This window comes from Oncorhynchus clarkii, chromosome 23, assembly GCF_045791955.1.
Source record: "Oncorhynchus clarkii lewisi isolate Uvic-CL-2024 chromosome 23, UVic_Ocla_1.0, whole genome shotgun sequence".
Taxonomy (NCBI): domain Eukaryota; kingdom Metazoa; phylum Chordata; class Actinopteri; order Salmoniformes; family Salmonidae; genus Oncorhynchus; species Oncorhynchus clarkii.
The window spans coordinates 24,276,133-24,301,722 of NC_092169.1; the positions used below are offsets into that span (position 1 = coordinate 24,276,133).

Below are 25,590 nucleotides of genomic sequence, written 5' to 3' on the forward strand. Positions count from 1 at the left end.
TTTACCCATAAGAAATTATGACACTTCCTGAATATTGTAGGAAGGGGTTGATTTCTTAAATAGAGAATTACAACAAACTAACAGGGTGGAAAGTGGTATCGGGGACACACAGAAAATCTTAAATAAAATAATAATAAATACAATAATCACGAAGAAAAAAAATATTGATACTTTAAAATAATGAAGAAAAATGTTAAACGTTATTATTTTAAGACTTGATAACACCTTGATAACACCTTGGGACATGGCAAAAACTCTTACACCCACTGACAAAAAGTGTTTAAAATGCATTAAATTCCCTTTCAAGATCTATATTTGGTGTAAAGGACACCTGAGATTATATTTAAAGCCTTTTGCAATCCACATTTTACACTAAATAAGAACTTCTATTTTCTGGGGACAGAAAAGGCACCGCTAGGCCTCCTGAGTGGTGCAGCGGTCTAAGGAACTGCATCACAGTCCTAGAGGCGTCACTACAGATCCAGGTTCGATCCCGGGCTGTGTCCCAGTCGGCAGTGACTGGGAGACTCATGAGGCGGGAAAACGCCTCTTTGACCTAGACTTGGCGCTCCGGTACCGCTCGCCGTGTGGTAGCAGAGAGAACAGTCTATGAATAGGGTGGCTGGAGTCTTGGACAATTTTCAGGGCCTTCCTATGACACTGCCTGGTATAGAGGTCCTGGATGGCAGGAAGCTTGGCCCCAGTGATGTACTGGGCCGTTCGCACTACCCTCTGTAGTGCCTTGCGGTCGGAGGCTGAGCAGTTGCCATACCAGGCAGTGATGCAACCAGCCAGGATGCTCTCGATGGTGCAGCTGTAGAACCTTTTGAGGATCTGAGTACCCATGCCAAATCTTTTCAGTCTCCCAGAGGGAGAATAGGCTTCGTCATGCCCGCTTCATGACTGTCATGTTAGTTTGTTGGTGATGTGGACACCAAGAAACTTGAAGCTCTCGACCCGCTCCACTTCAGCCCGTTGATGTTAATGGGAGCCCGTTCTGCCCTCCTTTTCCTGTAGTCCACAATCAGCTCCTTTGTCTTGCTCACATTGAGGGAGAGGTTGTTGTCCTGGCACCACACGACCAGGTATCTGACCTCCTGCCTATAGGCTGTCTCATTGTTGTCGGGGATCAGGCTTACCACTGTTCTGTCATCGGAAACAGGGAGAGGGAGAGGTTGAAAATGTCAGTGAAGACACTTGCTAGTTGGTCAGCGCATTCTCGCTGTACACGTCCTGGTAATCCGTCTGGCCCTGCGGCCGTGTGAATGTTGACCTGTCTAAAGGTCTTACTCACATCGTCTGAGGAGAGCGTGATCACACAGTCTTCCTGTACAGCTGGTGCTCTCATGCATGTTTTCAGTGTTATTTGCCTCGAAGTGAGCATAGAAGAACTTTAGCTTGTCCGGTAGACCCGTGTCACTGGGCAGCTCTCGGCTGTGCTTACCTTTGTAGTCTGTAATGGTTTGCAGGCCCTGTCATATCCGATGAGCGTCACAGCCGGTGTAGTACGGGATCTTAGTCCTGTATTGATGCTTTGCCTGTTTGATGGTTCTTCGGAGGGCAAGGCGGGATTTCTTAAAGCTTCTGGGTTAGAGTCCCGCTCCTTGAAGGCAGCTCTAGCCTTTAGCTCAAATCAAATCAAATTTATTTGTCACATACACATGGTTAGCAGATGTTAATGCGAGTGTAGCGAAATGCTTGTGCTTCTAGTTCCGACAATGCAGTAATAACCAACAAGTAATCTAGCTAACAATTCCAAAACTACTACCTTATAGACACAAGTGTAAGGGGATAAAGAATATGTACATAAAGATATATGACTGAGTGATGGTACAGAGCGGCATAGGCAAGATACAGTAGATGGTATTGAGTGCAGTATATACATATGAGATGAGTATGTAAACAAAGTGGCATAGTTAAAGTGGCTAGTGATACATGTATTACATAAAGATGCAGTAGATGATATAGAGTACAGTATATACGTATACATATGAGATGAATAATGTAGGGTATGTAAACATTATATTAGGTAGCATTGTTTAAAGTGGCTAGTGATATATTTTACATCATTAAAGTGGCTGGAGTTGAGTCAGTGTGTTGGCAGCAGCCACTCAATGTTAGTGGTGGCTGTTTAACAGTCTGATGGCCTTGAGATAGAAGCTGTTTTTCAGTCTCTCGGTCCCAGCTTTGATGCACCTGTACTGACCTCGCCTTCTGGATGATAGCGGGGTGAACAGGCAGTGGCTCGGGTGGTTGATGTCCTTGATGATCTTTATGGCCTTCCTGTGACATCGGGTGGTGTAGGTGTCCTGGAGGGCAGGTAGTTTGCCCCCGGTGATGCGTTGTGCAGACCTCACTACCCTCTGGAGAGCCTTACGGTTGTGGGCGGAGTAGTTGCCGTACCAGGCGGTGATACAGCCCGACAGGATGCTCTCGATTGTGCATCTGTAGAAGTTTGTGAGTGCTTTGGGTGACAAGCCAAATTTCTTCAGCCTCCTGAGGTTGAAGAGGCGCTGCTGCGCCTTCTTCACGATGCTGTCTGTGTGGGTGGACCAATTCAGTTTGTCTGTGATGTGTACGCCGAGGAACTTAAAACTTAGTGCAGATGCTGCCTGTAATCCATGGTTTCTGGTTGGGGTATGTGCGTACGGTCACTGTGGGGATGATATCATCGATGCACTTATTGATGAAGCCATTGACAGATGTGGTGTACTCCTCAATGCCATTGGAGGAATTCTGGAACATGTTCTAGTCTGTGCTAGCAAACAGTCCTGTAGCTTAGCATCTGCTTCATCTGACAACTTTTTTATTGATCTAGTCACTGGTGCTTCCTGCTTTAATTTTTGCTTGTAATTTGCCAAATGGAGGGCGAGGGAGAGCTTTGTATGCATCTCTGTGTGTGGAGTATAGGTGGTTCCCTCTGGCTGCACATTTAACATGTTAGAAATTCGGAAGAATTTGGGAAATTAGGAAGTTAGGTAAAACTGATTTAAGTGTCCCTGCATTAAAGTCCCCGGCTACTAGGAGAGCTGCCTCTGGGTGAGCATTTTCTTGTTTGCTTATAGTGGAATACAGCTCATTCAATTATATGTTGGTGCCAGCCTCTGACTGTGGTGGTATGTAAACAGCTACAAAGCATATAGACAAAATCTCTCTCTGTAGATAATGTGGTCTGCAGCTTATCATGAGAAACTCTACCTCAGGCGAGCAATGGCTCGAGACTTCCTTCGATATCGTGCACCAGCTGTTGTTTACAAAAATACATAGACCGCCAGCCCTTAGACCGCCAGCCCTGGGGTCAGGGCCTGTTCCCGAGGGAGTCGTATATCTTCCGCCTCGGGCTCGTCAGAGTCGTGAAAAAAGAAAAAGGATTCTGCTAGGCCGTGGTGAGTAATCGCAGTCCTGATGTCTAGAAGTTATTTTCGGTCATAAGAGACGGTAGCGGCAACATTATGTACAAAAATTGTAAAACAAATAAGTTACAAACAACGCAGATAAACAAAAACAAAAAACACAAATCGGTTGTGGGGCGCATAAAACGTCTGCCTTCTGTTCCTGCGCCATTTGAATGTTTTTTGTTTTCCCAAACGAGGAAAAAAATACAAATAAATCTACTTTTAATTATGAACATATAATTTACACATCCACTATCAAAGGAAAAACAGAAAGAAAGGATTTTTTATGCGTACATTATTTACAAAAGTGTACAGTCCCTAAAAATTAAGCACTGAGGTATAGACTGGACCTTGACAGACCAACCCCAATGCCCGCTGGGATACGGAGGTCAGAGGTCAGGCGATGATAACATGGCCGTTGCCCTTCCCAGTTTAGTCTGTTAGAGTGAGAATTGACAGAGGCCATTGTGTGCGTCTCTTTCTTTGCATTCCCACACTGATTTACAGTATCAGGCAGTGGTTGTTCTTGGAGACGGCGACACAGGAGAAGGATGAGGGCTGGTGTGTCCGGGTGCACAGGGCAAGCATTTTAGTTCCAACCTTATAGCATTAGCTAGATGAGATGCTGGTGCTTTAACAGGCTAGCATATGGTACTGGTTGAGATTATGCTAATCTGCTGAAGCATTTAGGTTGGGTGGAAAAGGAGAGTGACAATGGCTACTAGGAACATGAACACCAAGGTGGTGATGGTGAGGAGATGGTCAGCATCTATTTTTTCCCACCTCTATACTTCCAAGCTGCATGCCTTGTTACATGTAATACATATTCCTGTGAATTCCTATCATTATTCCACAGTGTAGATATAGTGTTTAGGTGCATGTAGAGCAATATAACACTGGTGCCCTACTGCCTCATGGCTTTTAAAGGGACAGTGAGGGATACTGACAGAACACACACAAGATGCACCTAGAAGGTCATGAACCCACACAGAGGAGAACTGAAGCTGCACGGGTACTAATCAAAATGGCTCTCTGACATGTTTTTATTGTACTAGGCAAGTCAGTTAAGAACAAATTCTTATTTTCAATGACGGCCTAGGAACAGTGGGTTAACTGCCTTGTTCAGGGGTTAGAACGACAGATTTTTACCTTATCGGCTCGGGGATTCGATCTTGTCCAACTAGTCCAACGCTCTAACCACTAGGCTACCTGCCGCCCCTTACACAGCCTGGATGTCCTTTGGGTGGTGGACCATTCTTGATACAGACGGGAAACTTTTGAGCGTGAAAAACCCAGCAGCGTTGCAGTTCTTGATACTCTCAAACCCATGCGCCTGGCACCTACTACCATACCCCATTCAAAGGCACTTGAATATTTTGTTTTGCCCATTCACCCTCTGAATGACACAAATACACAATCCATGTCTTAAATGTCTCAACACATAAAAATCCTTTAACCTGTCTTCCCCCAATTCATCTCCACTGGTTGAAGTGGTAGTGACATCTATAACGGATCATACCTTTCACCTGGTCAGTCTATGTCATGGAAAGAGCAGATGTTTTGTACACTGAAATATTTTCCATATAATTATAATGTATTTATTATTTCTCACACAGTATTTAATATTTTCTCCAAGTTTAACAGAGCAGCAATGATACTTCAAGCTTTCCCCCAGTGTGGGTCGCACTTATTGCTCGTCTTTAGACTATTTAGCCTTTGGTCAAAGATGAGCCTTGTTACCGGTAATAACTCCCTACATGTATCATGAGTCATGACCGTAAAATACACTACACCTGTACATAGACCTGACCCCATTTCAGTAGTTCGAAAGAATTCACACCCCTTGACTTTTTCCACATTTTGTTGTATTACAGCCTGAATTTAAAATGAATTAAATATAGATTGTGTCACTGGACTACACAAAATACCCCATAATGTCAAAGTGGAATTATGCTTTTAGAAAATGTTACACCCCTTTGTTATAGCAATAAGTTCAGGAGTAAAAATGTGCTTAACAAGTCACATAATAAGTTGCATGGACTTACTGTGTGCAATAGTGTTTAACATGACATTTGAATGACTACCTCATCTCTGTACCCCACACATACAAGTATCTGTAAGGTCTCTCAGTCAAGCAGTGAATTTCAAACAAAGATTCAACCACAAAGACCAGGGAGGTTTTCAAATGTCTCACAAAGAAGGGCACCTATTGGTAGATGGGTAAAAAAAACAGACAATAAATATCCCTTTGAGCATGGTAAATTATTATTTACACTTTGGATGGTGTATCAATACACCCGGTCACTACAAAGAGATGCAGGCATCCTTCCTAACTTAGTTGCCGGAGAGGAAGGAAACCGCTCAGTCATTTCACCATGAAGCCAATGGTGACTTTAAAGCAGTTATATAATTTAATGGCAGTGATAGGACATAACTGAGGATGGATCAACATTGTAGTTAATGCACAATAATAACATAAATGACAGAGTGAAAAGAAGGAAGCTTGTACAGAATAAAGATTCCAACAATGCACTGAAGTGCAAAAAATGTCCTGAATACAAAGTGTTATGTTTGGGCCCAACACAACACATCACTGAGTACCACTCTTCATACATTGCAAAATATACAGTGGGGCAAAAAAGTATTTAGTCAGCCACCAACTGTGCAAGTTCTCCCACTTAAAAAGATGAGGCCTGTAATTTTCATCATAGGTACACTTCAACTATGACAGACAAAGCGAGAAAAAAAATCCAGAAAATTACATTGTAGGATTTTTAATAAATACTTATTTTCCACCATAATATGCAAATAAATTCATAAAAAATCCTACAATGTGATTTTCTGGATTTTACCTATGATGAAAATTACAGGCCTCTCATCTTTTTAAGTGGGAGAATTAATGGCTGACTAAATACTTTTTTGCCCCACTGTATATAAACAAAACATGTAAAGTGTTGGTCCCATATTTCATGAGTTGAAATAAAAGACGGAAAATGAATGGAAAACGCTGCACACTGCTGCTCATGCTCCCAGGTGATATTTATTTATAACAACGTTTCCACCCTTAGGTCTTCATCAGGCATAAAAGATCCCAGATATTTCCCCTGCACACAAAAAAACGTATTTCTCTAAAATTTTGGGCACAAATTTATTTACATCCCTGTTAGTGAGCAAAGAGAATCCATCCACCTGAATAGGTGTGGCATATAAATAAGCTGATTAAACAGCATGATCATTACACAGGTGCACTTTGTGCTGGGGACAATAAAAGGCCACTAAAATGTTCAGTTTTGTCACATATCACAATGCCACAGTTTTTGAGGGAGCGTGCAATTGGCATTCTGACTGCAGAAAGGGCATGCTGACTTCAGGGATGTCCACCAGAGCTGTAGCCAGAGAATGTAATGTTAATTTATCAACCATAAGCTGCCTCCAATGTCATTTTAGAGAATTTGGCAGTACATCCAACCAGCCTCACAAACACCGACCACGTGTAACCACGCCAGCCCAGGACCTCAACATCCGGCCACGCGGACAGCTGCACAAACTGCCGGAAGCTGTCTCAGGGAAGCTCAGCTGCGTGCTCATCTTCCTCACCGGGGTCTTTACCTGACTGCAGGTCGGCGTCGTAACCGACTTCAGTGGACTAATGCTCACCTTCGATGGCCACTGGCACGGGGGAGAAGTGTGCTCTTCACGAATGAGTCCCGGTTTCAACTGTACTGGGCAGATGGCAGGTAATGGCTTTGTGTGGGTGAGCAGTTTGCTTATGTCAGTGTTGTGAACAGAGTGCCTTATGGTATGGGCAGGCATAAGTTAGGGACAACGAACACGATTGATTTATTATCAATTTCAATTTGAATGCACAGAGACACTGTAACGAGATCCTGAGGCCCATTGTCGTGCCATTCATCCACCACCATCACCTCATGTTTCAGCATGATAGTGCACGGCCCTTCGTCGCAAGGATCTGTACACAATTCCCAGAAGCTGAAAATGTGCCAGTTCTTCCATGACCTGCATACTCACCAGACATGTCACCTATTGAGCATATTTGGGATGCTCTGGATCGACATGTACGACAGCGTGTTCCAGTTACCGCCAATATCCAGTAACTTTGCACAGCCAAGAGCAGTGGGACAACATTCTACAGGCCATAATCAACAGCCTGATCAACTCTATGCAAAGGAGATTTCGCGCTGCATGAGGCAAATGATGAACACACCAGATACTGACTGGTTTTCTGATCCACGCCCCTACTTTAAAAAAATAAGTTATCTGTAATCAACAGATGTATATCTGTATTCCCAGTAATGTGAAATCCATAAATTAGGGTCTAATTAATTAATTTGAATTGACTGATTTCCTTATATGAACTGTAACTCAGTAAATCGGCAGACTCACTCATTGTAACCTCATCGGTAGACTTGATAGCCTTGGTTTCTCAAATTATTGCCTCGCCTGGTTCACCAACTAATTAGTGTGTCAAATCGGAGGGCCTGTTGTACGGGCCTCTGGCAGTCTCTATGGGGGTGTCACAGGGTTCAATTCTTGGGCCGACTCTCTTCTCTGTATACATCAATGATGTCGCTCTTGCTGCTGGTGAGTCTCTGATCCACCTCTCCGCTAGTCACCATAGCAGCACCCGCCTGTAGCACGCTCTCCAGCAGGTATATCTCTCTGGTCACCCCCAAAACCAATTCTTCCTTTGGCCGCCTCTCCTTCCAGTTCTCTGCTGCCAATGACTGGAAGGAACTACAAAAATCTCTGAAACTGGAAACACTTATCTCCCTCACTAGCTTTAAGCATCAGCTGTCAGAGCAGCTCACAGATTACTGCACCTGTACATAGCCCATCTATAATTTAGCCCAAACAACTACCTCTTCCCCTACTGTATTTATTTATTTATGGCAAGACTTGAAAATGGCTGTCTAACAGTAATCAACAACCAACTTGACAGATTATGAATAGTTTTTTTAATTCTTCTTTCTTTAAAAGAATGTGGAAATATTGTACAATCCAGATTTGCAAAGATGTTAGACATACCCAGAAAGAGTCAAGGCTGTAATCGCTGCCAAAAGTGACTGACATTTGTTGGCTCGGTGTGAATGCTTATGTAAATGAGATATTTCTGTATTTAATTCTCAATAAATCTGCAAACATTTTTACAAACGTTTTCACCTGGTCATTATGGGGTATTTGTGTAGATGGTCGAGAATTAAAAAAATGTTTTTATCAAATTTGAATTCAGGCCGTAACACAGCAAAATATGGAATAAATCAAGGGGTATTAATACTTTCTGAAGATTACACAGATTGCCTGACCGACCTTGTTATTTTGTCGTCAAAGAAAAGTATGTAGCGCGCGTGCGCGCCCCCTGATCTACGCATGCGCGGCGACAGTTTTTGATCCATCTCCGCCGGCGAATGAACAGAGGACAGAGGTAAAGGCGTGAGGCCAATATTTTTTCCTCTATCTGTTAATGTAATAAACATTTTGGATGCTCCCTTACTGCATAATGCAATTATTGTCGCAAAATTGGAATGCCCATCAACCTTGCTGTCCATCGGTCTTTTATAGAGCTGCGTCGTGTGTTGCCTTGCTTAGGCCTCGTTATAGCTAACGTTAGCTACTTTACTAGTCGTCTTTGCTTTGATAACAAAACCCACGAGTCATCATCAAAGCTAGCTATCATCATAGCAAACTAGGTAGCTATCTAGCTATCTATCTCCGTTTGCAAGGTAACCCAGCAAATGTTGTTAGTTAGCCTATGGCTATTTATAGTTAAAGGCTAACCAGGTAGATGATATCTGTAATTGTCTAGCATGTGCATTAGCTAGATGGCCTGTAAAACTCTCGGTAGTTTTGAGCACACAAAAAAATAGAAAGTAAAAATAATTTGAAAGCTACAGCTCTTGTCTTTTGTAAGACCCCCCCCCCCCCCCCCTTAATAAAGGCCATAAATCATGCGCAATGGGCATATTCATAGTGTGCAATGTAGGTCAAGTCACTAATAGTGCAAACATTTAGTAGGAAAGGATACACACTCATTGTAAAACAATGCATTTTCTTCTCCATCCACATTACATTGTATGCATCCTCCACATGCACCGTTGATTTCTCACCCATTTACAATAGGAAACGTGAATTATGAAAATATGTTTTCTCACCTCGATAACTTGAAAGGCCTGATTGCTAGGGTCATTTTAATGTCAGGCTTGGAAATCCATTCAGCCTTTTTAGCACAGTGACTCAACTGATTTTACTGCATGGTCGGAACTAGAAGCACATTACATGCATTTCGCTACACTCGCATTAACATTTGCTAACCATGTGTATGTGACAAATAAAATTTGATTTGATTTTAAAGTGGCCAAGAGACATCATGTGATCTACTGCTGTCTAGTGGACAAACTGGGAATCTGTTGTATCTCAGGCTCTGCAGTAAACACATTGTTTCCCACCTTTCTAACAGTACTAAGCTTGTGTTTGTCAGACTTAGTTCTGAAACCGAAATGTACTTTGAGGGTAGTATAGAATATAATGCGTAGTTTAGAAAATGGCACCAGAGGGCATCAGTTGAAGAGGCTAACTAAATAGTATGCCACATTCATTATTATTATTTTTTCTAATTCTAAGGCTTTCTAATTATTAACAAAAGGTCCCATACAGAAGACGAATTCGTCCAATGACTCTTATGTGTAATGTAATAAAACTGAGAGTCATGATCAAGGGATAGCTAGCTGGCCAACTAAGCGACATTTTCCAGCAGTGAACGTTTTGCTAACCTGCCCATTAACTCTGTTGTTGCTAGTCTCACTATCCCGCCTAGTAGAGGCAGCTGTCAAGAGGCCCAACATTGTTGTTGTTTTAGCCAAGGTGGTAACTTAACGATATATTAGCCAAGCTAACGTTAGCTGATATGATTTAGCTAGCTAGGTATTGTATTAGCTGTAAGTAAATCTGTAACAATTTCATCCTGTATTGTTTGTTTTTGTTGCTAGCTGCCAGTGTTTGTGGTCAATGAAAGCAAGGTAAATGTCAAATGAAGAATCTTTATACAAATAGGCCCGTTTCCGGTTGTTGTTTTGACAGGATATAAACCTAAATCAGTTCCGTCAATACACTTAAGTTCGAGCCGTGACTCATGGCCCAGTTTGGGGGACAGAAGAACCCACCGTGGGCCGCTCAGTTCACTACCACGGGGGTGTCCCAGCCCAGCCACTCAGGACAGTCCCTGGACCTCAACAGCCTACACTGTGAGTATGACATTTTTCTGGATGACTGCCTTTCCTTCTATAATCTGTACTCATCTGTGGGATACAATTAATGTGAGGTTGAGGCAGGGTTTCAGATAGGAAAATGTGACGCCGGACATTTGACCGGCAGTATTTTAATTTACAAGACATTTGTGATTAGGGTGGCCATCCAGAAGACTGACAAGAAATCACATTTAGATTATGGTAATTCATATTCACCCCCTAGAGTCTACATTAATTAACACAAAACATTTCCCATCAAAATCCATCAGTTTTTTTGGCATGGGCTGCGTCTCAACCCACAGCATCTGCCGATGTCACCCTTCCGCATCTGCGGTGAAGGTGGCAGAGCTAGAGCAGTGTTTGTCAGATCATGAGACATTCCGAAAATCGGTCTTCTCACGAAAACGTCTATAACGTCCGAACGGTTTGACCTGCAAACTAAAGATGACTCCCACGAACACAATTGTGTTCTCCGTTTTGCTCTACGACCCCAAGAAACGTCCGATACAGCCGATGTGCCAACTTAAGTCAGTAGTGTCCGAACAGTTTGGGCTACACGCTAATATGCCCCCTCTAAGGAAAGGTGAGTCTCTCACGAACAGGTTGGTTGTTTTGCTCTAGGACACCCACAAGCCTCACAAGACTTGTCTGAAAGTAGCCCGGTACCAGCTTAAAAAATTAATGGAAGTACAGTATATATGGAGAGTTTTGTGCCTAAAATAGGGGGTTAAAAACATGTCAATCTTTCATAACTTCATTTTTTGAATTATTTTGTTTTACTCTATATTTATCCATGTATGAAGCTGTTATTCAATGTGTTTCTATGGGATAATAGCAGTAAGGTAAATGCTATTTCATCAAATTTTAGATTTAAAAAAATATATATATATACCTTAAGGGGTCCTAATATTCTATGTCACGTAGTCATACTAAGGATTTTATTTTTTTTTTACCTTTATTTAACTAGGCAAGTCAGTTAAGAACAAATTCTTATTTTCAATGACGGCCTAGGAACTGTGGGTTAACTGCCTGTTCAGGGGCAGAACGACAGATTTGTACCTTGTCAGCTCGGGGATTTGTTCTAACCACTAGGCTACCCTGCTGCCCCAAGGATCATTTAGCTATCTGAAGAGGTGTGGGGGGCTGCCTTAAATCAGAGAAGTGTGGGGGGCTGCCTTAATTGACATCAACATCTAAGCAATGAGTGATGCAATAGATCAGAACGTTTATCTTAAAATGTATAATGTTCTTAACATTACAAGCGCAGCAATGCGCACAAGGCATTAGACTACGCACTAATGTTCGTTCCATAATGCAATTAGCAGGAAAACACCATTATCAAAAGGACACCGCTCGTGCAAGTGGTTTCATGTGACAGAGTAAATAATTTGGCTACTGGACAATGAACTAAAGTTGTCTAGGCTACACATTTTGAAGCTGGTAAGACATGCCCCATAATATGTATTAAAATGTTCAGGTTTCAAACAATTAAGTATATGTTTTCAAAATGATACTGCCTCCAGCTCATTGCAAAGTGGTGTGTGATGCGCTGATGAAGCCTGACTTCCGTTGCCTATGTTTGCTGTTTGAGATGCTGTAGCAGCAGCTTTTGCTGCTGACTGATTTTCTGTTCAAAGGCTCTGTATTTGTTTGCTGTAGGCCTACGCGTGTGATAAATAAGATGCATAAAGAATATACTGTGCACCAATTTAATTCCACTAAATGATGCAAATGTACCTATAGACCGATAAGCATGACCACTCACATGTATTTACATTGACTGGTATTTCCATCAATAAATAGGCCAAAAAGCATTATTTTGCAAATTGGCTGGTGCCAATTTTATTTATCGTTTTTTCTATTGTTATTTTTTGGGACAAAGGCTTGCTATTACCGGATAACGGTAACCCTGGGTTGAGGGTACAGTGCTTGAAGGAAACTGAATCTCACTGATATATTTGGCAAAGTTTGTGATGGAGGGGGTTCAGATTAGTCCGCTGGATATTCAAAGTACTATACTTTTTTCTTTCTCTCTCTCCCGTCATTTGTTTTCTGTTTCTCGTTCTGCCGGTCTATCACTCCATTCCTCTCACTTGCCATACATCCTAACACCACTCTTTATGCATTCTTCTATTCCCACACCTCTCTCTCCCCTGCAGCTCTAGGTGTGCAGCAGCCATCTCTCCTGGGTGCGTCTCCCTCTATGTACTCCCAGCAATCGGCCCTGTCTGCAGCCTCCCTCAACTCCCAGTCGTCCGCCTCCAACTACCAGCTATCCCAACAGACTGCAGCCCTGCAGCAGCAAGCCGCAGCTGCCGCCGCTGCAGCCCTGCAACAGGTGAGCTACGCTAGGGTCAGCTGGGCAGTGTTCTGCTAGGTACAATGCAGCTAAATGTTCTTTAACAGAATATGATAATATTTGTGACTCACCACCTGGATTCGGTCTTATGTAGCAAAATGTGAAATGATGTTTTTTTTACATTGGATAAAAGTAGAGACTCAGAGCTACAAAATTGTTTATTATACACTGCATTTGAGGAACAATGGGAAAGTAATTCTGCTTTGAAAGTTGATGAACTTGTAAACTCACTTTTGAGAAAATCACCTTTGAATGTTTTGGTATCTAGCTCTTCTTTGTCTACACCCATTCAGCATCGTTCACACCCTCTTAAGCTTTAGCCCCACCCATCTTGTTTCGCTCTTGGAGTGCACACTTGACGCACTGGCCGATGATTTGTTTACCTCTGGATAACATAAAAACAGCCTAACCAGCTCTCCTGGCAACAATTTAATTACGCTTTTTTGCAGACGTTTACTGACACCGGCCATATTCAGCGGGTGTTGTACACAAGCCACGTAATGTTAGCAAATGAGCCAGCCAGCTAACGTGAGCTAGTTAAACAACAATGAACAAAGTGCCAACAATGTCACAGTGCTAGGAGCTAACCAACCAGGTTCAATGTTAGCTAGCTAACATTAGGCTCTAACTAGAAAAGCAAACGGTACTGGGAAACAAAGAATAACGTTAGCTAGGGAGCCAGCCAGCTAACGTTAGCTAGCTAGCTAACAGTACACTTTAGCTTGAAATAAAACCACCTTCTGTCAAAATTAGAAACGTGTCTTATCTGAAAATGTAGCTAGCTATCTTACATTTTCAGATATTACACGTTTCTAATTTTGACAAATTATGCACCTGTCAGGAATGCCATACCACGGTTGCCCTTAGTTTGAAGATGTAATCCGGAGACAGGTGTTGTCTCCATCTTTTTACCTATCATACTCTAATTCCACTGATTTCAAAACTTCATCCTCCAGAAAGTGAAGAGCAACACTTATGCAGCTCCACTACACAATACATTTTTTAAAACGCCTCGTTCGACAGGATTACCAACATAGACTGACGAGCTCAAATTGACAGAAGCCTTGAAAATGGCAGACCAATCGGAACCCCTCTCTCGGCATGTCCAGCTCACTCGTTATCTCAGCCAATCATGGCTAGTGGGAAGGTTGCTATATTTCTCTGTGGCTTAACCAACAAGTCTCGTAATTTAACAATTTTATTCGTATTACAGATGGCATACACTTTTGTTATTAAGGCACATGAAAGTTCACATGTTCGAGAAGGCATTTCTGCCAAAAAAAGACACTTTGATAAAAATACAGAAATAATTCAAACGGCCCTCCTGTGACTTGTGACATATGCCTAGTTTCCTGATTCGGGTCACTGTTATTGTTGTTGGATAAGCTCGGGTAATAACTTTGGTTTTGTCCCAAATGAACACAACCCAAAAGTCCCCAAAATGGTAGGGAGATACCCTATTGGTTGATCACGTCTAATTTCACTTGAACTTTCTGGATTTTGTTTACTGAAGAAACATTTCCAATGATGAGCATTATTTTGATCAGACAAACTGGTTTGGGAACCACCGAGGTACAGAGATTGGTAAGTGGCCAAACCTCACTAGACTTGAAGGAGCTGTGATTTTGGAAAACCTGTTCTCATGTTCTGATTTGTGGGTGATCAACTGATGAACACCCCCACACCATGAGACAGATCAGTGTGAACAACATATTCTTTAGATTCTGAGTGAAAGTCTGAGGAAAATACAATTTGTTTTTCTCATCGCTGTGGTTGAGTATGAAGTCACTAACTGTTTAGTAAATGGTCTTCCCTTCAAAGCAACATCAAGTCATTTTAACTTTTTCTTTCTGTCTCATCTCACTTATTGTTTTAGTCTCAAATCAACTCGGCCTTGCAGCAGTATCAGCAGCAGCAACAACAACAGCAGCAGCAGCAACAACAACAACAGCAGCAGCAACAACAGCAGCAGCAACAACAGCAGCAGCAGCAGCAACAACAACAGCCTCCTCCTCAGCAGCCGCCTCCTCAGCAGCTCTACAATGTACCCCATCAGGTGAGACACATGGCCATTACACCAAGTGAAATACCCTGTTCTAGGTTGAAGTTTCACTTAGAAGCTATTGAACTTATGTGTTTTGAGTTTTGCCCCTGATGGCTATGATTGGAGAAGATGTTTAGTATGTCATATAATGTTAGTTCATATGACGATCAATCTGGAATTCGTAATGTCTTCAATTTCTCCTGATGAGCACATATCTTTCCTTATTAGTTATACAAAATATTCTGTGGTTATAAAGGATTTGAGAATGCCACTGGGTCTTATCTGGAGTAGTGCTCTGTTGTTGGGGGTTTGATACATGTTTTTGCTGCTTGGTTTGTAAACGAATTAGAGCTTGTCAGCAAAACTGTCGAACTGGGCAGAGTTCCAGAACTTTAACCCACTTTAAGAACACAGTGTTCTAACCCAGAGCAGCCAGTTCATATCACGTCAGTTAGACCTCTCACTCACTTAGTCACAGGCTTTCATTGACAAATGGGTTTCACTTAGATAAAAGAAAATGGCATCAGTGTTTGTCAAATCAGATTTTTTAGAGGCTAGACTCTGCAGCATAGTTTTCCCTCTTGTTCTCTTTGACCTATGAAGTAGTTGTCTTATACTACATTCCACAGGAGGTTGGTGGCACCTTAATTGGGAAGGACGGGCTTGTGGTAATGACTGGAGCGGAATCAGTGGAATGATATCAAATACATTTGAATTCGGAAGTTTACATACGGAAGTTTACATTAACTCAGTTTTCTCAATTCCTGACATTTAATCCTAGTAAAATATCCTGTCTTAGGTCAGTTAGGATCACCACTTTATTTTAAGAGTGTGAAATGTCAGAATAATAGTAGAGTGATTTATTTCAGCTTTTATTTCTTTCATCACATTCCCAGTGGGTCAGAAGTTTACATACACTCAATTAGTATTTGGTAGCATTGCCTTTAAATTGTTTAACTTTGGTCAAACACTTCGGGTAGCCTTCCACAAGCGAAATAATTTGGGTGAATTTTGAGCCCATTCCTCCTGACAGAGCTGGTGTAACTGAATCAGGTTTGTAGGCCTCCTTGCTCGTACATGCTTTTTCAGTTCTGCCTACACATTTTCTATAGGGTTGTGATGGCCACTCCAATACCTTGACTTTGTTGTACTTAAGCCATTTTGCCACAACTTTGGAAGTATGCTTGGGGTCATTGTCCATTTGGAAGACCCATTTGCGACCAAGCTTTAACTTCCCGACTGATGTCTTGAGATTTTGCTTCAATATATCCATATTATTTTTCTACCTCATGGTGCCATCTATTTTGTGAAGTGCACCAGTCCCTCCTGCAGCAAAGCACCCCCACAACATGATGCTGCCACCCCTGTGCTTCACGGTTGGGATGGTGTTCTTTCGGCTTGCAAGACTCCCTATTTTTCCTCCTAACATAACCATGGTCATTATGGCCAAACAGTTCTATTTTTGTTTCATCAGATCAGAGGACATTTCTCCAAAAAGTACAATATTTTTCCCCATGTGCAGTTGCAAACGTAGTCTGGCTTTTTTATGGCAGTTTTGGAGCAGTGACTTCTTCCTTGCTGAGAGGCCTTTCAGGTTATGTCAATTATAGGACTCGTTTTACTGTGGATATAGATACTTTTGTACCTGTTTCCTCCAGCATCTTCACAATGTCCTTTGCTGCTGTTCTGGGATTGATTTGCACTTTACGCACCAAAGTACATTAATCTCTAGGAGACAGAACGCGTCTCCTTCCTGAGCGGTGTGACGGCTGTGTGGTCCCATGGTGTTTGTACTTGCGTACTATTGTTTGTACAGATTAACGTGGTACCTTCAGGCATTTGGAAATTGCTCCAAAGGATGAACCAGACTTGTGGAGGTCTACAATTATTTTTCTGAGGTCTTGGCTGATTTCTTTTGATTTTCCCATGATGTCAAGCAAAGAGGCACTGAGTTTGAAGGTAGGCCTTGAAATACATCCACAGGTACACCTCCAATTGACTCAAATAATGTCAATTAGCTTATCAGAAGCTTCTAAAGCCATGACATAATTTTCTGGAATTTTCCAAGCTGTTTAAAGTTACAGTCAACTTAGTGTATGTAAACTTCTGACCCACTGGAATTGTGATACAGTGAATTATAAGTGAAATAATCTGTGTGTAAACAATTGTTAGAAAAATGACTTGTAGATGTCCTATCTGACTTGCCAAAACTATAGTTTGTTAACAAGAAATTTGTGGAGTGGTTGAAAAACAAGTTTTAATGACTCCAACCTAAGCGTATGTAAACTTCCTACTTCAACTGTACATCAGACATGGTTTCCAGGTGTTTGATGCCATTCCGTTTGCATCGTTCCAGACATCATTATGAGCCGTCCTCCCCTCTGTAGCCTCCTGTGCTGCATTCTCTAGGATTTTTTTTGTTTGTGCAAATTATGGATGTTCAACACATCTTAAAAAATACCTCACTAAAGCTGGTCACTTGATATGTGTCAATCAAACAATGTAATGTTTATTCAATGAAAGACTTATTGCAATTTCTGCATTTGTGTGTGTACCCCGTCTCTTCAGCAACATCAACAACATACAGACTCATACGGGGTAAATTATTGATGTTCAACTCACACAGACAACTCTGAATCGCCTTGATTTGAAAAAGGCTATACTCATATGTATCAATCAACAAATGTATTATTTACTCAATGAAATACTTATTGCAATTTCTGCGTGTGTGTATCCCGTCTCTTCAGCAACATCAACAACATACAGACTCATACGGGGTAAATTATTGATGTTTGCAACTCGCACAGACAACTTTGAATCGCCTTGATTTGAGAAAAGCCATACTCATGATATCTATCAATCAACAAATGTATAGTTGACCCAATGAAAGACTTATTGCCATTTCTGCGTGTTTGTGTACCCTGTCTCTTTAGCAACATCAACAGCATACAGACTTATACGGGGTAAGCAGCAGCGGCTCGCAGTCGCAGCACAGTCAAATCATTCAAATCACAAGGCACTTCATGCTTGGTGCTGGGGTGTGGAATGTACTCTATTCTATATACGCACCGTAGTAACTGTTCTCTTTCTCTCTATTCTCTTTCTCTCTATCTATCTCTATCTATCATTCTCTCCACAGCTCCCCCAGCCCCAGCAAGCACTGCTTTCACAGGTAGGCTAATTAGGAACAAACTTGTCTCTCTTGTAAATTTAATACACCTTTCAGAAAAAGTGTTGCCACTCAAGTCATCTTGTCTTGAGTAGAATTATTTAGTCAAATATAATAGGCTTAAAAAAGATGCAATTTTGTCATGAAAATTGGGGAAAGAATTGTGACGGCATCATAATAGTCTAACATGACCGTGTCTCTTTTTCTGCCATCGGCGCGGATGTTGAAAGAACTGGAGTGGTGAAAACAAATTCCCGGTAGGCATACCCACCGTATCACTTTTCAGTTTTAAAATCCAGGTTAAATGTTTTAACCTTCTTCATAGCCAAATACAATAACAGGGCGTGTATGGCCACAATGACTGTAATAATCAAAACCTTGTAATAAATGAAGAGAACAGCTAAAGGACATTTGATTCAATTAAATCACAAATAACATGATAGGCTCGATATACAGTAGACACTTCAAACAGTTCCATTATTAGATACACAGATTTAGAATTTAGTGGGACTTCATACAATTCATCCATTTAGGACTTATACAGAAGGTAGGATGAAGTTGTCCCTGGACACTGACCTATAACTTTCCTCCTCCCCAGCCCCCCGTGGCTCTCCCCACCAGCCTCTCTCTGTCCAACCCCCAGCAGACAGCCCAGATCACTGTGTCCTACCCCACGCCTCGCTCCAGCCACCAGCAGCAGAGCCAGCAGCAGAGCCAGCACCAGAAACAGCGCGTCTTCACCGGCGTTGTCAACAAGCTGCATGACACATTCGGCTTTGTGGATGAGGACGTCTTCTTTCAGCTCAGGTGAGTGTTCAGACTCTGCACCAAGTCCTCTCAGATCTCCACAAGTGCATGGAGTTTAGGAGTCCGTTTAGGATTGGGCCACAGAAGACATCGGACCAATTGTCTTTTTTTCCATGGGTTTTCTATATTTTGCTGATCGCATTCCTAATTTGTGTACCTTTTATTCTAAAGCAGTAATGTTTTGTTGAATTTCAAGTGTGAAGTCTCCGTATATTGCAGTTTCTAAAGCAATTTCAAGTGGGTAAATAATGGGTGATGTCTCCACAGTGCGGTGAAGGGGAAGACCCCCCAGGTGGGTGACAGGGTCCTAGTGGAGGCCGTGTACAACCCCAACATGCCTTTCAAATGGAACGCCCAGCGCATTCAGACCTTACCTCAGCTGGCCAACCAATCGGTGAGCCTCACCTAGCCCCTACACACTCCTGGGACACATTCAGTAGACAGTCCTGAAGTAAAACTGAATAACTTTTGTCTCCCTACTGAAAATGATCGTGGTGACCCTGTCAACAGCTAAAACCAAAGCCTTATGCCTTGATCAGACCGACAGCGGCATTTTGTTTTGGTACACCAGAAGTACATTAATTTCCAATGGAACTCTGAATTTGCCTTGCAGCATTGGGTTGCAGAAGCATTTGTAGTGCGTTCTGTGTGGTGCATTGTGTACAATTGTGTACAGACCCTTTCGACATGGGGCCGTGCATTATCATGCTGAAACATGAGGTGATGGTGGCAGATGAATGGCACAACAATGGGCCTAGCTTAAGTCTGCCCATGCCATAACCCCCTCCGCTGCCATGGGGAACTCTGTTCACAACGTTGGCATCAGCAAACTGCTTGCCCACACAACGCCATACACGCTGTCTGCCAGCTGCCCGGCACAGTTGAAACTGGGACTCATCCATGAAGAGCACACTTTTCCCACGTTTCAGTGGCCATCGAAGGTGGGCATTTGCCCACTTAAGTCTGTTACGATGCTGAACTGCAGTCAGGGTAAGACCCTAGTGAGGAAGGCGAGCACTCAGATGAGCTTCCCTTATACGGTTTCTGACAGTTTGTGCAGAAATTCTTCAGTTGTGCAAACCCACAGTTTTATCAGCTGTCTGGTTGGCCGGTCTCAGACGATCCCGCAGGTGAAGAAGCAGGATGTGGAGGTCCTGGTGGACATTCGTGCAGTCAGCATGGCATTTGCATGATCCCTCAACATGAGACATCTGTAGCATTTTGTTGTGTGACAACTGCACATTTTAGTGCCTTTTTATTGTTGCCAGCACAAGGTGCACCTGTGTAATGATCATGCTTCTTTATGTGCCACACCTCTCAGGTGGATGAATTGTCTTGGCAAAGGAGAAATACTCACTAACAGGAATTGAAACAAGTTTGTGCACAAAATTTGACTAACACTTTACATGTTGCGTTTATATTTTTGTTCAGCATAGTAGCTAAAGGTGAATGTTAAACTTTTGTTGCACACGTAGCCACAAAATATCTTGGCTTACATAATGAAAAAGGTTAAAACTGCAGAATATATTACTCGGGATTGATATAATGACGAAGGCGGCAGGTAGCCTAGTGGTTAGGTAAAAATCTGTCGTTCTGCCCTTGAACAAGGCAGTTAACCCACTGTTGTAAATACGAATTTGTTCTTAACTGACTTGCCTAGTTAAATAAAAGTTACATATGTACAGTGGGGCAAAAAAGTATTTAGTCAGCCACCAATTGTGCAAGTTCTCCCACTTAAAAAGATGAGAGAGGCCTGTAATTTTCATCATAGCTACACTTCAACTATGACAGACAAAATGAGAAAAAAATCCAGAAAATCACATTGTAGGATTTTTTAATGAATTTATTTGCAAATTATGGTGGAAAATAAGTATTTGGACACCTACAAACAAGCAAGATTTCTGGCTCTCACAGACCTGTAACTTCTTCTTTAAGAGGCTCCTCTGTCCTCCACTTGTTACCTGTATTAATGGCACCTGTTTGAACGTGTTATCAGTATAAAAGACACCTGTCCACAACCTCAAACAGTCACACTCCAAACTCCACTATGGCCAAGACCAAAGAGCTGTCAAAGGACACCAGAAACAAAATTGTAGACCTGCACCAGGCTGGGAAGACTGAATCTGCAATAGGTAAGCAGCTTGGTTTGAAGAAATCAACTGTGGGAGCAATTATTAGGAAATGGAAGACATACAAGACCACTGATAATCTCCCTCGATCTGGGGCTCCACGCAAGGTCTCAAAATGATCACAAGAACGGTGAGCAAAAATCCCAGAACCACACGGGGGGACCTAGTGAATGGCCTGCAGAGAGCTGGGACCAAAGTAACAAAGCCTATCATCAGTAACACATTACGCCGCCAGGGACTCAAATCCTGCAGTGCCAGACGTGTCCCCCTGCTTAAGCCAGTACATGTCCAGGCTAGTCTGAAGTTTGCTAGAGAGCATTTGGATGATCCAGAAGAAGATTGGGAGAATGTCATATGGTCAGATGAAACCAAAATATAACTTTTTGGTAAAAACTCAACTCGTCGTGTTTGGAGGACAAAGAATGCTGAGTTGCATCCAAAGAACACCGTACCTACTGTGAAGCATGGGGGTGGAAACATCATGCTTTGGGGCTGTTTTTCTGCAAAGGGACCAGGACGACTGATCCGTGTAAAGGAAAGAATGAATGGGGCTATGTATCGTGAGATTTTGAGTGAAAACCTCCTTCCATCAGCAAGGGCATTGAAGATGAAACGTGGCTGGGTCTTTCAGCATGACAATGATCCCAAACACACCGCCCGGGCAACGAAGGAGTGGCTTCGTAAGAAGCATTTCAAGGTCCTGGAGTGGCCTAGCCAGTCTCCAGATCTCAACCCCATAGAAAATCTTTCAGAAAATCTCTGAAAGTCCGTGTTGCCCAGCAACAGCCCCAAAACATCACTGCGCTAGAGGATCTGCATGGAGGAATGGGACAAAATACCAGCAACAGTGTGTGAAAACCTTGTGAAGACTTACAGAAAACATTTGACCTCTGTCATTGCCAACAAAGGGTATATAACAAAGTATTGAGAAACTTTTGTTATTGACCAAATACTTATTTTCCACCATAATTTGCAAATCAATTCATAAAAAATCCTACAATGTGATTTTCTCATTTTGTCTGTCATAGTTGAAGTGTACTTTTGATGAAAATTACAGGCCTCTCTCATCTTTTTAAGTGGGAGAACTTGCACAATTGGTGGCTGACTAAATACTTTTTTGCCCCACTGTATATATATTTTTAAATGTAACTGTCGTTCTGATCGAGGCATAAGCCAGCGACACCTTCCACCTCAATTTGAATGCTTCCAGGGTTTGAATCCAATCTGATCATTGGCTCGCTCTTCCTGTCTGCCCTGCTTGACTCACTCTCTGATTTAAATGTAATGTAAGCCTACTTGTAGCCTTCAAGCAGTATAGATGGAGCCATTGCCATATTCACCCTCCGATCTCAGTGCAGAGGTGAAGTTTGGGAGTGATCAGATTGGAACCCAGCCCTGTGTCTGTTATTAACCACTCTGATCTCCACCCCTCCTCTCCTAGCTTCAGCAGCAGCCCCAGTCCTTACCTCCAGTTCCCCCACAGCTGAGCAGCTTCTATGCTGACCAGGGGATGCAGCAGCGCTACTCAGACATGCACTCCGTCGGCATGGACAACAGACAAAATGTAACCCTCACCCTGCCTACCCCACCCCAATCCCACACACACCTCTATGGCCCTCTTATTATCTTTCTTTTTTCTTTATATATATTCCTGCTTTTTTCACACAATCTGTGCTTCTCCCTCCTCTCTTCTATTCTCTTCTATTCTCTCTTCTCAACTTTCTGTCTTCTCTCTCTTTTCCTTCTTCACGCTGAGCATTTATTTGTGTTTCAGACCCAGGTGGTTTCCTGATCTATAAAAGCACATAAAATTCATTGAATACATTTTATCTCGGGGAAATTTGCAATTTTGAAGGTGCAATCCATAAGATTTCCTTTCATTGTTGATTTAGGCTAACCATGCGAGTCCCATTGATGGTAATGTTTTTAGTGTTTTTCGCTTAAATTTTTACAGACATTAAAGAAATTAAATCAACAAATACTAGGATTTCTAGGATATCGTTCAGAACGCACTTTTGACACACTTTCTTCACTTCTCTAACCCTTCTTCAATGTTATGATTATCACCTTTTCACCTCACAAACAGGTTAGGAACTACTATCAAAACTGGAAAGTTCTCCATTCGTCAAACAGAAAGTCATACACCTATCATTCCAGGGTTTTGCAGAGTTTTATAACTCCACCTTTTTGTCGTTTTTTTCGTGGAACCTGTCCTGTCTTTGCAGATAATGCAGACAGAATATGTGCTACTTTGGCAGTAGTTTTCTCGTTTGTTGACAGAAGTTAGTCACTGTACCTGATTGAAACAACTGCACCTGCCAAAAAACATTTTGGGTGAAAGAAATGGACGCCTTCCAAACCTCACTCCTCTAGTTCTGTTTTGCTTTAGCACATGGTTACCTGTTGGCAGCGGCACAAACCTAATTTGGTGTATGTCCTCTTTGCATAATGATATCCATGAAGCACATTTCTTTAACTTACGCTCACATATGGGACAAGAAATCAAAATAAATCACTTACTCTGATAAGATACCTCATGGGACAGCCCTGGAGTAATGCTAACCTCTCTTCTCCCATACCCCACCCCAGAGCCAGCCTCCAGGCCCTAATATGATGAAGCCGGGTCCCAACATGCTCCAGTCTCTGCCTCCCCCCACCAATTTCAATGTACAGGCCCAGGGTCCCCCTCCTCCCCTGCTCCAGGCCCAGCTCTCTGCTGCCTCCTTGGCCCCGCTCCTCCATAACCCTCCTCCGCCCCTGCTATCACAGCCACCACCCAAAGGTAGGGGGCACTATGATGTCCATTTGTCTTTTTCTGATGCTTTTAGATTTAGTTGCGACTTTTGCAGAAAATAAAGAAATTATTTGATTTGTTATATATCTGTCTGTGTTTATGTATTTGTCTGTCTGTGTCTCTTTCTCGCTTTGCATGTTTCCCCTTTCCTCTAGATGTGTTCTCAGGTGGTCTGCTTCAGCCCCCAGTGAGGATGATGCCTCAGCCCGTCCGGCGTCTGGACCCCTCCCCCCGCTTCCCCAACCGTATCGACCGCCCTGAACTCATCCTCAGGACCAAGGATGAACGCAGTCGTGAAAGAGACCGTGAGCGCAGGAGGTCCAGAGAGCGCTCTCCCATACGTAAACGCTCCAGAGACCGCTCTCCGAGACGTGATCGCTCCCCTCGCCGCCCTCGCAGGGTGGTGCCTCGCTACACCGTCCAGTTTTCCAAGTTCAGCCTGGACGGGTGGGTCAACCAATCATTATAATGATTGGTCCGTTTCAGATTTTCATTGCTACTATATCTGGGTGTAATCTGGAAAACCCAACCATTGGCAACACAGTGACTAGGGTATGATTTAAATGATGGACTCTTGGCATAGAGGAACTACACCACTGCCTACATCACTAGTTTATCCTATTGAATAAAATGCTAAATAGTAGCTAGCAAGATGGAGATCACAGAGGTCATCTTTAAAGAGTGCATTTCACAAGTGGCTTGTTTGCATCAACTACCTTAACTAAAACCACTGAAAAGGTTTTGCCTGCACACTTTGGTTTTCAATTGTGACGTTCTGGCTTGTCTTCCTTTTAATTTTGGGGGAGAGTCCCCTGAATTCGTTTTTTCCCTTCATAGACAGTGACGTAGTTTCTCTTTGCCAAACGAGTCAATTGAAACCAGAGGGCTATACTACGAAGGAAGCTAGATCTACTCAGGGTTTTCTAAAGCCCTGAGTTAGCCTGCCTCAGAGCAGGTTAGTTTTGAAGCGTTCGTTGCCATAGAAATGAACCTGGCTAAAAGGTGAGCCACTTTCGTGGCACTGGTTATCCCGAGTTCAACTCGAGATTGACCAAAGTTAACCGGGTACCTCCTCAAACCTGATTCGTAGTATAGGGCTTTGACCCTAGTCACTGTGTTGCCTAGGGTCGGGTTTTTGTCACTACTCAGGGGTGCAGTTGACTGTAGAACTGTGTGTGTAGGGGCCTCCCGCATTGGTCTAAGTGCTAGAGGCATCTCTACAGATTCGAATTCGATCCTGGGCTGTGTCACATCCGGCTGTGACCGGGAGACCCATGACGCAGCGCATAGTTAGCCCAGCATCGTTAGGGGAGGGTTTGGCCGGCAGGGATGTCCTTGTCCCTTCTCGCTCTGGCGACTGCTGTGGCGGGCCGGGCGCATGCACGCTGACACGGTCGCCAGTAGTACAGTGTTTCCTGCAACATATTGGTGCGGCTGGCTTCCGGGTTAAGCAAGCAGTGTGTCGAGAAGCAGTGCGTTTTGGCAGGATCATGTTTCGGAGGACACATGGCTCGCGATATTAACCTCTCCTGGATCCGTACTGGAGTTGCAGCGATGGGACAAGACTGTAGCTACCAATTTGGATATCACGAAATTTGGGAGAAAAGGGGGTAAACAAATAAGAAGTGTGT

At 42.8% G+C, this 25,590-nt stretch overlaps 1 protein-coding gene across 3 annotated transcripts in view; it reads left to right on the top strand.

The window, feature by feature from the left end:
- The first annotated feature begins 8,777 nt into the window (after positions 1–8,777).
- The window catches only part of LOC139381974 (cell division cycle and apoptosis regulator protein 1-like), a 36,289-nt gene continuing 19,476 nt past the window's right edge, over positions 8,778–25,590 (top strand). For 2 of the 3 annotated variants that reach the window (XR_011628603.1, XM_071125868.1), the window contains exons 1-14: positions 8,778–8,838; positions 10,491–10,654; positions 12,817–12,995; positions 14,893–15,072; positions 17,629–17,658; positions 17,808–17,837; positions 17,994–18,023; positions 18,200–18,232; positions 18,460–18,486; positions 18,828–19,036; positions 19,304–19,430; positions 22,607–22,729; positions 23,755–23,947; positions 24,115–24,406. Coding sequence is in view for 2 of the 3 variants with exons in the window: in XM_071125868.1 (XP_070981969.1) it covers positions 10,543–10,654; positions 12,817–12,995; positions 14,893–15,072; positions 17,629–17,658; positions 17,808–17,837; positions 17,994–18,023; positions 18,200–18,232; positions 18,460–18,486; positions 18,828–19,036; positions 19,304–19,430; positions 22,607–22,729; positions 23,755–23,947; positions 24,115–24,406 (1,565 nt within the window). In the remaining variant the exon portion in view is untranslated. The remainder of the gene's footprint in view (positions 8,839–10,490; positions 10,655–12,816; positions 12,996–14,892; positions 15,073–17,628; positions 17,659–17,807; positions 17,838–17,993; positions 18,024–18,199; positions 18,233–18,459; positions 18,487–18,827; positions 19,037–19,303; positions 19,431–22,606; positions 22,730–23,754; positions 23,948–24,114; positions 24,407–25,590) is intronic. The other variant, XM_071125869.1, reaches the window with a different exon arrangement.